At 42.7% G+C, this 13619-nt stretch overlaps 1 protein-coding gene across 3 annotated transcripts in view; it reads right to left on the bottom strand.

The window, feature by feature from the left end:
* The window catches only part of Rbms3 (RNA binding motif single stranded interacting protein 3), a 672329-nt gene that overhangs the window by 104239 nt on the left and 554471 nt on the right, over nucleotides 1-13619 (bottom strand). For all 3 annotated transcript variants that reach the window (XM_029481347.1, XM_021171492.2, XM_029481346.1), the window contains exon 8: nucleotides 9942-9988. In XM_029481347.1, the coding sequence (XP_029337207.1) occupies nucleotides 9942-9988 (47 nt within the window). The remainder of the gene's footprint in view (nucleotides 1-9941; nucleotides 9989-13619) is intronic.

Here is a 13619-nt window from a genome sequence, read left to right on the forward strand (position 1 = left end):
AATTGTTTATTGAGGGATAAATGCATGCAAAGTCGATGCTAGTGTTCGTTAGGCCATTCACAATGGGCCCATGTAGATGATAGAATGCTAGAGATTCCAAAGAAGGAAAGCCCTGAGCTGCATGTTGGTAAATGTCCAAGGGAAGTTCACATAATGTCTGCTTTCTAAGAATGAAGGGCTCTCATAACTGGGCATGGCAGTCCTTTGCTGTGGAAGACCTGGTTAGCTTTTGATAATCTCTTTTAGGCCTTTGACAAATTTTGTTTATGAGGCAGTGGGCAGAGAGACCTGCCCTAGGCTGATAAGGACATGACCAGGTACCCAGAGTCCATTTCATGCCCCATACAGTGACAGAGCTTGTTGCACAAGCTCCCTCTCACCCTCAGACTGACAGAAAAAACCATGTGCTGCATTTTAGCATGGACAGTCTATTTTGTAAAGTGTTCCAATTGGAATATTAAGGATAAAACCAATAAAATTTGTATTGACAGAGCTTGCAAAGTTATTCTGTGGAGAATGCAGAGAACAGAAATATAAATTAACCAACCAAGTAAAAGGACATCACAGGAGGAACCTGTCGGAGGGAATTTAATGTGCTTTTGTTCTATCTGCTCTAATCCCATCCATCAAGTAAGAGTGACATTTCATACTTCGCAGTGTGTTCTGAAATGACCATTCAAGTCAGAGATACCCAGAACAGAAAACTCACTGGGAAAAGCGGGCAGAGCCCTGAATCTTAATCTAACTCTGTGATCCTGCTGTAAGGCCACTCTTTTAGCCACTCCAGGAGAGGCCACTGTGGCAGCTGGGGCTTAGGAGGGCTGTGCCCAAAGGAGAAATATGACTCTGAAGGAAGGACCGCAGCACATCTGAGCCCCTGCCACGTGTCCATACATACTTTACAGACAATGTCTGATTGAGGAGACAGCTCAGTCAGTAAAGGACAAACATAAAACATAGGTTTAATTCCTAGAACACACTTAAGAAAATCCAGGTGTGGCTGTGAATGTACCATTGTAATCCCTGGATAGTGGAGATAGGAAGATGGCTAGGTGGGGCTCATTGAGCCTATACTACTTGGTGAGAGTCTGGCCAATGAGAGAGCCTATCTCAAAAACTATGGTGAGTATCTCCAGGGAACAACATCTGAGGTTAAACTCTGGCCTAAACATGAATGTACATGCACATACACATATAATATACACATGCATATACATATGCATACACATACATCATACCACATAGAGACACGTCATATATACACATTCACATATGCAGGCATGTGAACACACATACACATGTGCTTGTCCACATACACCTGGACAAACATGTACATACCATAGAAACAAGTCCCAGGCCTTTCATATTGGCATCTATCTAAATAAATCCAGATAAATGCCTCACAGGGAACAAATAATAGAAAATCAACCCAACTCGTAGCCATCATAGAGGCGTGTAGGGGGTGGTTCTGATGCTTGGACAGGGAATCTGCATGGGAAGGCTGAAGGTCCTGTTCCCCAATTGGTTCTTGATCAATCAATAAAGATGCTAGCAGCCAACAGCTAGGAAGAAGAGGTGGGGCTTCCAGGTTCCCGCAGGCAGGCTTGGAGACACAGGAGGAGGAAAAAAGATTCACCATGCTTTGGAGGGAGAGAGAGCCATGTGAGATCTTGGGTGGAGTGGCCTGGGGTAGCAGGCAGGAGATTAGAGATTTAGGGTATGGATCAAGGAGAAGGTAACCTGGCAGCTAAGCTGAGAGAAGATTTAGAGGGGTTGAGCTGGGAGTGAAGGTAAGGGCACTTTAGCCTGGGGAGGCTTAGAAGTGTTCGGCCATTGAGCTAAAAAGCATATTAAAAATAAACGTGTGTGTGTGTGTGTGTGTGTGTGTGTGTGTGTGTGTTTCATCTGCAGATCCAAGGGAACCAGGGAGGTGGCTGGTAGAGAGGTCTGCCAGGAGCTTAAAGTGGGGTAGTAGAAAATACACGCTACAGAGGCACTCCATGAACACACATGCCTTTGTAATTTCTATGTGGGGATGCACATATCATGGCTGGTGAGTCTTGCTATAAAGCGCTGGGAACAGATGCTTGGACAAACTGTTGAACCAAAAATAGTTTACTCTCTTAAGAGCTTTGTTTTTAATGCTTAGTGATTTTTTTTAGATTTTTGTTCATTCAATGTGTCTAAGTATTTGCCTGCATCAATGTGTGCCACATGCATATAGTGACTGAGGGGCCAGAAGAGGGTATCAGATCCCTTGCAATTGGAGTTACAGATGGCTTTGAGTCATATGGGTGCTCTGGAAGGTACTCATGTTACACAGTCACAGACATATAAACACATATATACAGACAGACATACAGACAGACACCAAATACATACTCACACACAAGCCCACACACAGATACACAGACACATACAAGTATACAACATATATACATGCACACAGACACAGAAACCTAAACGGGTATACATACTCACACACAAAGACACACATACACACAAACACAGACACACACATGCACACACATATGTATATACGTATATATTTCATTGGACATCTAACTGGGCGTTCTAAGTCGGATGCAGTTCTTTCTTCCTTTGACAATGTCTAGAGACAGCCGGAGGCGGCTGACATCCACTGGGAAGTTTGGAGATACTACAGATTGCTCTGCACTGCATAGCGGAATATACAACCACAAGTCATCCAGCCTGAACTGCTAGTCAAGCTGACACTAAGTAGCCTGGTGTGGGCGGACAGATGAGGTTTCCCATGACCTAAACACCAAATGATGAACAGCTAAGAGTAAACCAGATACCATCTATAGAACTAAGCTGCCCATTGAAAACCCGTTCATCTTTGTGTATGGTGTGCACTGGGGTGCTTGTACACCACTCGACTTTTATGGAGGACAGACTCAGATGTTGGTTTTCACTTCCCACTGTGCTTGTGAGATAAGTTTCTCATTTTGCTGCTGCCTACACCAGGCTAGCCCATCGCTGAACCCCAGCAATTCTCCTGTCCACACCTCCCATCTTCCCACAGGAATGCTGGGATTAGAGACTGGGATTATAGCATGTTTCCTGTGGGCTGTGGGGGTCAGAATCTCACTCATACCCTGCAGGCTCTGCCCACTGAGCCACCTCTCCAGCCCCACATGTGTGCTTTTTAAGGAACACAGCAGTTCCTGGGTTTTCTGGCATTAAAGGCAAGTATCTTTCCTAAGCCCAGGGAAATGAGAGTATAGGGTCACTAATAGGATATCGGTTTGCCTAAAGAAAAGTCATCTCAGGGGGATTTTCAGCCAGCAGTAATATAGTAAAATCTTATTTCACTGGCAATAAAAATAACACAGACATCTCAATAACCCCAGGGTGGGATGTTTTTACCATAAAGAAAACATACAAAATCCTATTTGCACACCAAAATAAACAGTAAGAGCTTGTGTTTTATGTCCACGGGCAATATTATTAGAGTTGGAACCATGAATACTCAGGCTAACCAACAGGATAAGATTAATACATTTTTGGTCATTTGTACTCTAATACCACCATATTTATGTGTAAAGTAGTAACAATATATTGCTGTAACATCAACATAGCTTTCCAGTCATTTCCTTCTCAGAGCAATAGTGTGATGTTTCTGTATCACTTAATATCAAATGCCCATAGAAAACAGCTGGCAAACAACACCACAGGAGACATTGCCTTGTCATCTCTCACAGGAATACACTGTACTCCAATAAAACCCTCCGAGGGACGTTATACAACACATCGTGGGGAGAGGGGCACGGGGAAGAAGCCCTGGGAATGTGGGAAGGCTTGTTTCTCATTTCCTCCAAGTCATATTTGAAAGTGATGGGATTTTATAGTGGACTGCTAGGAAGATAAAAACAACAGGAGACAGCAATAACAAACTGTAACAGAGTTGTGCTGAGCCAGTGGAGGGGAGTGGACAGTTTTATTTTGCTAAGCTGATCTATGATTAAAATATATATATATATATATATATATATATATATATATACAGGTTTCCCTTCTCAGTTATGACTTTGACCCTTTAACCTCCAACTTTTTTTTTAAGATTTTTTTTTTTATAGTGTACACTGTCGCTGTCTTCAGACACACCAGAACAGGGCATCAGATCCCGTTACAGATGATGGTGAGCCACCATGTGGTTGTTGGGAATTGAACTCAGGATCTCTTAACCACTGAGCCATCTCTCCAGCCCCCTAACCTCCAACTCTTAGGTAAAAGTGACATTGAACTAATTTCAAGTGGTAACTTGGGTGGATACAGACAGATGAAATTGTTATTTCCTGGTGACTACTAATACCAAAGTCTTGCTATGATAGAGTTATATTGCTGACACACTAGCACATAAGCTAAACAAAGTCTCTGTTCTAGTTTCACAATGCAGTATTAATATGGCAGTTATGGGACTCTACTCATTTGATTATTTTTTATTCTTTGATAACATATTGAAGATCATATCCACCCCTCACTTCTCCTGTTCCAACTCTTCCCCAACTCCCCTGCAACTTCATGTCCTCTTTATATGATTTATTTTTTGTATATTATTTATTCTTTTTATTTTACAACTTACTGAGAAGTACTAGTACTGCTTGTATGTGCATGGGCATGCCACCATCTGGTGGTACATGGGCAATCCACCAGGGACAACATCTTTGAAGGAAACAGAGTCCCCTCCTCAGCAGACATGGATTCACTCAGATGGGGTTGGGGCTTCACGAGCCCTTCCTTCCTCCAGGCTAGACGGTTGAATGGCTTGATCCTGTGTTCATCTTGTGGAAGCAACCACACATGCCATGATTCGTGACTGTAACGTCCCTGTTGTGGTTTGAATGTGGAGCGCTATCCCCCCCTGGACCCATGGAGTTAAACATTCATCCTTCCAGCTGATGTTCGTATTTTGAGAGGATTCTGAATCCAGGAAGTGGTTTTCAGGAAGGATATAGCATGTTTCTGTTTCTGCTTCCAGGCTGTTCTTTGCTTCCTGATCCTAGTAGATGTGACCAAGCACCCGCATTCTCTGGCCTCCACAGTCAAAATCCTCTTTGATCACCCACACTGTGCTGCCTTCTCTACATAATGGATTGCTCCTTCAAACCATGTGAGGCAAAACAAATTCTCCACCTACCCTTAAACTGCTTCTTTTTAGGAATTTGGTCCTAGCATCGAGAGAAACTCAAGAATCCAGCCCCATATTATACTCAGAAAACACTTTGACATAAGAGTTTGGTTACTAGACACCAGAGGATCACCAAACACACTCTTTCCTACAGTGTGGAGGCCTTGGCGAGAGAGCAGCTCCTGCTGGTGCTTCAGAGAGCTTGGAAGCCCTTCTCAGAACACAAAGTCTCCTGTATGATCGGATGCAATCCATTTTCATCTTTGAAAAAAATACATAGAATCAGGTAAATGGTAAAAACTAAAGTACCCTTCCTCACTTATTTCCTGAAGCACTTCTGAGTCTTCCCAGAGAGTAAATTCCATCGTTTGTGTGCTACTCTTCTGGTATTTTGTACTTATACAAGTGAATGCTGGGCTGAAGAAACGGCTGGCCACATAAGGATGCTTCTTGCTCCTACAGGGGTCCTGATGTGAGTCCCAGCACCCATCTTCAGTGGCTCTCCACCTCCTGCAGCTCCAGCTCCTGAGGACCAGTCCCCTCTTTTAGACTCAGTGGGCATCATGCACATGTGAGCATGCGGACACACACACACACACACACACACACACACACATGCACACAATTAAAAATCAAACAAGTCTTTTAAACACTGAATATAAGCATATTTTTAGTACTTATGCATCTCTTGCAACAGTGTTTTGTATTTTATCTTCTACTAGAATTGTGACTCTATATGCTTATTGGAGTCAAGATGAAGTGAAATTTTCGTTCTCAGTTGTGGCACCAAATGATTTTATGACTAGGAAGAGCCTTTAAATTGAAACAGAGATGGTTGCTGCTGAACTCTTCTAGCTGAGCAGTAAGTAGTGTTCAGCAGCCTCTAAGGGGAATGGAGAGATTTGTGCCTCTGTCTTTGGATCCAGCCTGTGATGTAGACATGCAGTAGGAATAGCTTCTTCCTTATAGCAGTGAATGCTCCTCTTCATTAGCTTGTTTCCACCTGATGGAACATGTCTCAAGTCTGGAATTTACTCAGATGCTCTAGACTGATGAGCAGGTAACCTAACAGAGTCTGTGCCCCTTAGAGGAGATGATATTTACCTGAGGGGCACTTTGCTGAGAAAATATGTGAAGACATTTTGGCATTATACTTATAGAAATGGCTGTTCTACCAGTGACTTCCAATTATAGTTACCATAGGACCCAATAAAACCAAAGGCAACAAAAGCATTTAAAAGTAAGAACAATCGTTGTACTTCTTTCATATAAAACTCCTTTTTTCTTGTAAAGAACACTACAGTGGATGACAGGCTAATACATTCTGCTTTGTGTGTGTGTTTGTGTGCTCATGTGTGTGTATTTGCATGTATATGTATGCATTGTGTGACTGAGTGTGTATTTGTGTATGCATGTGTGTGTGTGTCTAGTTCAGAGAACCACTGTCAGGCGTTGCTTCCCACTTTTCACCTTGTTGAGAGACTGACTGTCTTTGCTCTTGCATACTGCAGGCTATCCAACTACAGGCTTTGAGTTTATTCTCCCCTGGCCATCTCCCATCTCACCATAGACGTGTGGGATGACAGAAGTATGTTGATGCATCTGTCTTTGTACGTGGGTTCCACATCTTATTTATGATCCAGAATTTGAAATCAGCTCAACTATCTCTGGCTATCAGACCTGTGCAGAAAGTATCTTAGCCTGTGAGACATCTCCTGGCCCCATAAATCCCATTAACTCAAGACACGAGAAATACATAGGTTTGTCTGCCTCATTAGGAAACAGGATGATTTTTGGTGATAATATCTGAGAAGCAGTGGCAAACACAAACGACAGAACCACTGCCAGCCACAGCCTTAGATACAGAATGTAAAGGCTTGAGATTCAGAGGAATGTGAGACGGCTGGGGCTCATTGGAAGAAGGGGACAATGTGAAAAATAAAACAAACAAACAAAAAAAACAAACTCTGAGGAAAGACTAAAGCTGGGGAAGAGCAGGCATCTGGAGAAGGTTCTGGGCTCAAGGCAAGGGTCTTGTCTCAGTTTCTCTCAGTACAATAGAGAGCAGCAGAAGCAGGGCCTGGCTCCTCACTGTGTTACCTTGCTAGATGGACAGCTCCTTGTGACATCCTCTCCTCTGTTCCCTCTTCCATTAATACATCAAGCTTCTTAGAACAAACTCTTGTGGTCTTCTAACTGGATCATTTTAATTCTCTCTCTCTCTCTCTCTCTCTCTCTCTCTCTCTCTCTCTCTCTGTGTGTGTGTGTGTGTGTGTGTGCTGTGAATGCTGATGCGTACTTGTATGCAGGTTGGCTTGCAGGCCTGTGAGGGTCAGAGGTAAACCGCATCTGTCATTACTCAGGACTCTGTCCACCTTGGTTTTTTACAACAGTGTCTCTCAATGGTCTGGAATATGCCACGTATGCTGGTTGGCCACTTGGCCCCAGAGATCTCTCTGAGTCTCCTTCCCCAGGGCTGAGGTTTCAGTTCTGAGCCACTTTGCCCAGCATTTCCTCACTGTAGGTTCTGGTCCCCATGCTAACAAGGCAAGCATTAACTGACTGAGCTCTCTCTTTCCAGCCTCAGGCTATTTTAATCTCTCTTCAGTGATTTCCCCCATTTCTAAGATCTTCCTGCTTCAAGGACTTCTTCATTATTTATGCCACACCATAATGAAGAGGCAAATTTTAAACTTTCAAATTCACTCCAGCGTAACTTTCTGCACCAGCACAGTTCCCTCAGGAGAAATTTCTACTCTTGTAAATGGTTGGTAGTCAACTCTACAGACCCCTCTGCTCAGAAAGCTCATATCCTTAGAAAGTGTCTGCCTGATGCCCATTGTTTTAATGAGCTAAGTCAGCACCCCCAAATGCCACACCAAATCCCATGGTACTCACAATGGCTGCTCTCTCTCTCTGTCTCTCTGTGTCTCTGTCTATCTCCCTCCCTCCTTCCCTCCCCGCTTCTTCCCTCCCTCCCTCCCACCTCCCTCGCTCCCTTCCTTTTCTTTCTTTCTTTCTTTCTTTCTTTCTTTCTTTCTTTCTTTTTCTTAGTCTTCCTGGATAGGGTTTCTCCCTGTAGCCTCAGCTGTCCTGAAACTCACTCTGTAGACCAAACTGGCCTTGAACCCAGATTTGCCTGCCTTTGCCTCCTGAGTACTGGGATTTAAGGTGTGTGTTACCATGCCTGTCAATGCTGTCTTTCTTACTGACCCAGATGGACTTGAGATGTCAGGCTCTCCTAAGAGTTAAACATGGTATTTGATTATCTTTTTCACCTATGGCAGATATAATGATTTATGGTTTGAAAAATGGGAATGTTTGCCCTCACCCCAATGGCACAGCACAGGACTTGAAATAAACCATGTCCTGCTGTTCAGGTGTAAACTCTGGGATGTGCTCTAGTGTCAAAGCACTCTACAATAGCTTTGTGAACAACTGAGCAAGAGGGAAAGTCAAAGAGAACACACTATTTTGAAGTTAATACTAATGCCATCTGGGGATAATGGCCATGTCGTTGTGCGGATGACACCTATAATTTTGAAGCTATATATTTAACAGTTTATGAGTAAGCCAGTATAACATCTAGATTTCACTCCTATGTGACTTAGCAAAAATAGTTATTGATCTAAACATCAATGATCACAACTGTGCTTAAACTACTGATGTATGATTAACTATAAAAATAATTATCTTTTTTTTTCCATTTCTAATAGTAAGAACTCTGAAAACCAGAAAGTTCAAGGCCACTGATCCTACCTTAATCCTGGAAGGAAAACAGAGAGCCAGCAAATGCTCAGGGCCAATGGCAAAACTCACCCAAAGCCAAGAAAAGGGAGGCGGAGAAAGAGAAGAGTGGCTCAGTTACAGAACAGTTTTAGAGTCCACAACATGGGGCTTAGCGGGAACTCTTGGTTTTTGGAGGCAGAATTCAAAGCTAAATAAGAGGCTACATATTTCCAGACCGATTAAAATGAAGAGCAAAGATACAATTAGCTGAACAAGACTGACCATGAACTAAGTCCATCGCAGAAGTGTATCTGGTCAAATACTGGGCACCATTCAAAGTTGACCTCAAAGGAGACATCTGGGCAACTGAGTCCTAGAGACATGGGTGACTACCTTCAACCATGCCGATGCTCCCTCCACACCTGGCCTTCCTTGCATACCAGTTTGGAGATATCAGCGGACTAGAAGAGATGAGCTAAGGGAAGGCTTAGAACTGTGGGAACTTCTGAGGAGAAGGAACCAATAGTGGGAAATGTCTTGCTAAGAGACCATCCACAAAAGAAAATTATATATATGGCTGTCTTAGTCAGGGCTTCTATTCTTGCACAAATATCATGATCAAGAAGCAAGTTGGGGAGGAAAGGGTTTATTCAGCTTACACTTCCACATAGCTGTTCATCACTAAAGGAAGTCAAGACTGGAACTCAAGCAGGTCAGGAAGCAGGAGCTAATGCAGAAGCCATGAAGGGATGTTGCTTACTGGCTTGCTTCCCCTGGCTTGCTCAGCTTTCTTTCTTGTAGAACCCAACACTACCAGCCCAATGATGGCACCATTCACAATGGGCCCTCCCACCCTTGATCACTAATTGAGAAAATGCCTTACAGTTGGATCTCATGGAGGCATTTCCTCACCTGAAGCTCCTTTCTCTGTGATAACTCCAGCTTGTGTCAAGTTGACACACAAAACCAGTCAGTACAATGGCCACTTTCTTTGGTGGTGATTTAGAGGCCATAGACTACTTAGAGAAAAATAAAAACTGAGAAAATGGGGTCTACTTACCCATTCTGTAGGGCAGCTGTGGGGTCATAGGTCAGAGCCATGCCAGCCTGTATAGAAATAGGAGAAGAATAGGGAAAAAAAGATATCTCAACATTTTTATTATAGTGCCAAAATATTCACTTCAAAAACCTTGTTAAATTGATTTACGGGTCCCTCCAACATGTTTCTTTACCCTTCTTGCCCCAGTGGGACAAGTCTCACTACTCACAAACCAGAATTTGACAATCTGAGATGGGAGTTTATAGAATATTGTTCAAATAGACCAAGGGATGATGGTGCTTGGGTGATCTCCACCTCTACTTCACAAACCATCGCGGGCTAATGTGGTTGGCTGTGGCTCTCTTAGCAGTTACAGGAACAACTATATATCCTATGCTACAAATAAAGGAAGGCACCCACAGCCAGGAGTAAAGTCTCAGATCCTCAAGATGCATCCACCTGAGAGAAAGTGTATCCAGAGATCCGGCCGAAGTACGTAGCTAATGAGTTATAAAGAGTTTGTCTAATATATTGCTACTTCCTGTTCTACTAAGAATAGGGACATAGGGAGATTGTTTACACAGGGTGGAACATTCTGGCTCACGTGGCTAATGAAGAGCAAGTCTTACTCTTTTTTTTTTTTTTTTCAGTATAAGGCTACTTTTAAAACACAAAATGAAACAAACGAAAAACAACATGTCTATAATCAGTGAGAGTATCAGGGACACAAATAAACTTCATGGTGGCACTCTGTAGCCAGGCTTCTTTGTCCCCTCATCTGCCACTGACTTTGACCCTCAGAACAACTCTATGAAGGAGGCAGAAGCAATCTCTCTCTGTCCCATCAATGAAGACAATGGTGACTGTTGAGGTTAGCTGCTATCTCAAGGTCACAACCCTATTGTTGTCCTTTAACTAAGGGCTACACAGGCCTCTTTTTCTCTGGATCCTTGGCTACTATAAAGAAATGGAAGGCACTGTACTGTGACTGTGAATCTTTTCTTTTAAAAAGGTTTATTTATTTACTATATATGTAAGTACACCATAGCTGTTTTCAGTCACACCAGAAGAGGACATCCGATCTCATTTCAGATGTTTATGAGCCACCATGTGGTCTCTGGGATTTGAACTCAGGACCTACAGAAGAGCAGTCAGTGCTCTTAACAGCTGAGCCATCTCTCCAGTCCCTCTGTCTTTCACAAAGGAAGTTTACCAAGCACTCTAAGCTATTAGGAAATATAGGGTGTACATCCTGTATGATAGACACTCATTAACTAAAGAGCCAAATCTTCCCATTCACTCTGTAACATGGAAATCAGAGACATGACTTGGACTAGTTGTCAATTATATGCTATACCACTCTTCCCCCAAAACCTGTAAGACGAGACCCTGGGCCCAACTGACTCAGAACCTCAAAATGTCATCTAATGACATAGACATCTATCTATGTCATAGTAACTCTTCCAGTAAGTCCCTTAGACAAAAAGACAGTCCATTTCAGTATCTCTCTTGAATCCTGAAATCTGAGACCTTACACCCATGCCTTCTGATGTGTGTTCTCTGCTGCTCTCATTATGACATTGGCTTGGGCCTTCAGTAAAGCCTGGGTCCCATCTCTACTTAGTTGGAGAGTCTTCCCTCTGTAGACATATCTGTCCTTGGGTGTCCCAGGACCATCTGTGTGGTTAGCACTTGTAAATAGAAACAGAATATAGAAAGGAGTTTAAAAGAGCCCAGGTTAGCTTTAGAGTGATACCTTTGTTTTTATTTTACAGTTACTAACTGAATCCTATCAGTGTGGATTTTCTCTCTTTGATAGCCTGCCATAATTATATAATTTGAAACCACTGGGGAAACTAGATGTATATAAAAACCCTTGAAACATTTTGATAACTTGCCATGACTTCATAACTACTTTAAAATAAAGAGATAGGAAATATAAGTGAATGAGCTTCCAGATCTTATCAAGGTATAAGAAGAAAAGCATAAAAATATTAAAGAAATGAAAGAGCGTTTGTGTTTGAGTTTTTCCACTTGTCTAGTTTAATCCAGTTTCCCCACCTGATTCTTTAGAGCTAACATGCACATAACTGAAAGAAACTATCTCATGCTTGGTGGGCATTTCCCATGTTAACAGAGATACTTTCCACGTTGTGATTGGGATTGGAATGAGGACCATGGTGGCTTGGATGCTTGGGAGTGGCGTGATGGGGGAGGAGTGAGGTTTCCAAGTAGACTGAGATATTTGTTACACCCCAGCAGGTGCCTGGGGTGTCTCCACTGAGGAAGTTACCAAGCACCCTGAGCTCTCAGAGAGCAGGGGGCATGTCCTGGGAGATAGACACACATTAGAACATTAGTTAAAGTGACTAACAATTCCCCTTGCCCTGCTACATCTGAAGAGTACAATTGAACAGCTAGCCATTGCAGGGAGGGGTGATTTCGACAAAAGAGGCCTACTTCATGATTTTGTCTCTGAGTACTTTAGGCTTCCAGAGAGTGTCTCGGGTGACATGCAGTTGAAACAGGGTAGGTAACAAAGAAAGTCAAGGGTTAAACAAAGGGATTTCTTTTTTCTTTCTTTTTTTTTTTTTACAAAGAGTTGGCTGGGCATCACTGTCCAGACAGTGCTTGACTGCACCTGGGGCTCGCTGTGCGCGTGACAGATCCCTGAGTTAAAATGCTAATATGCCCTCAATGCAGATTCGACATTCAATTTCCCGTTGTCTCTTCACACAAAGATGGGGAAGAAATTGATTTTGCTGCCCTGTCTAGCCCCCTTTAGACAAAACCAGAGGCATGAAATGACTATTGTGTGATCACCAAATATGATGGCATGTTGACAAACTCGAGAGTCACAGGGAAAAAAATAACATGAAATATCTCAGAATAAAATAAACTGTCATGCCAGATACGTGAGACAATGGCACTTAATCCTGTTGTTGACTTTTAAGAGGGCTTGTTACATTCACAAGAGTTGTCCAGTTGATGTTGTTTGTATGCCAGTGGCATAAATAATTTATTTTAAACAAAAGCAGGCACTTATATCTCTTCTTAACAACATCTATGCTTTGCTTTAGTATTTCAGCCATAATGGGGCATTTCTAGGCCTCCTGGGTAAAGAAAAAACAAGTGGTAAATATTTCAGAAAAAAAACAAGCTCTTTGTTGGATAAAATATTATTGTTGTTTTATAGAATTATGCTATGAGGTTCAGGCTGGCCCAGAACTTGTGGTTCTCCTGCCTCAGGCATCCACTACCAGTCCAGAAATGAAGGTAACTTTATTTTTAATAAAATGAGAGATTCTCTGAAACAGGTGAGAAGAATGATCTAGAAGCTGGATATTAGCTAGTTATATCTAAGTGATTTAGTGGGTTATATCAACAGGTTATAATTACAGACAGTTCCATAGCATGCACATTAGGGGCAGGCATGAGTGACTCCCTGGTCTAAAACACTCATTCTGTGAAGAGAGACTCCGTGACTATCACAAAGCCAAGACAATGGTTGGCAGGTGTCTTAGTCAGGGTTTCTATTCCTGCACAAACATCAGGACCAAGAAGCAAGTTGGGGAGGAAAGGGTTTATTCAGCTTACACTTCCATACTGCTGTTCATCACCAAGGAAGTCAGGACTGGAACTCAAGCAGGTCAGGAAGCAGGAGCTGATGCAGAGGCCATGGAGGGATGTTCTTTACTG

Source organism: Mus caroli, chromosome 9, assembly GCF_900094665.2.
Source record: "Mus caroli chromosome 9, CAROLI_EIJ_v1.1, whole genome shotgun sequence".
Lineage (NCBI taxonomy): Eukaryota > Metazoa > Chordata > Mammalia > Rodentia > Muridae > Mus > Mus caroli.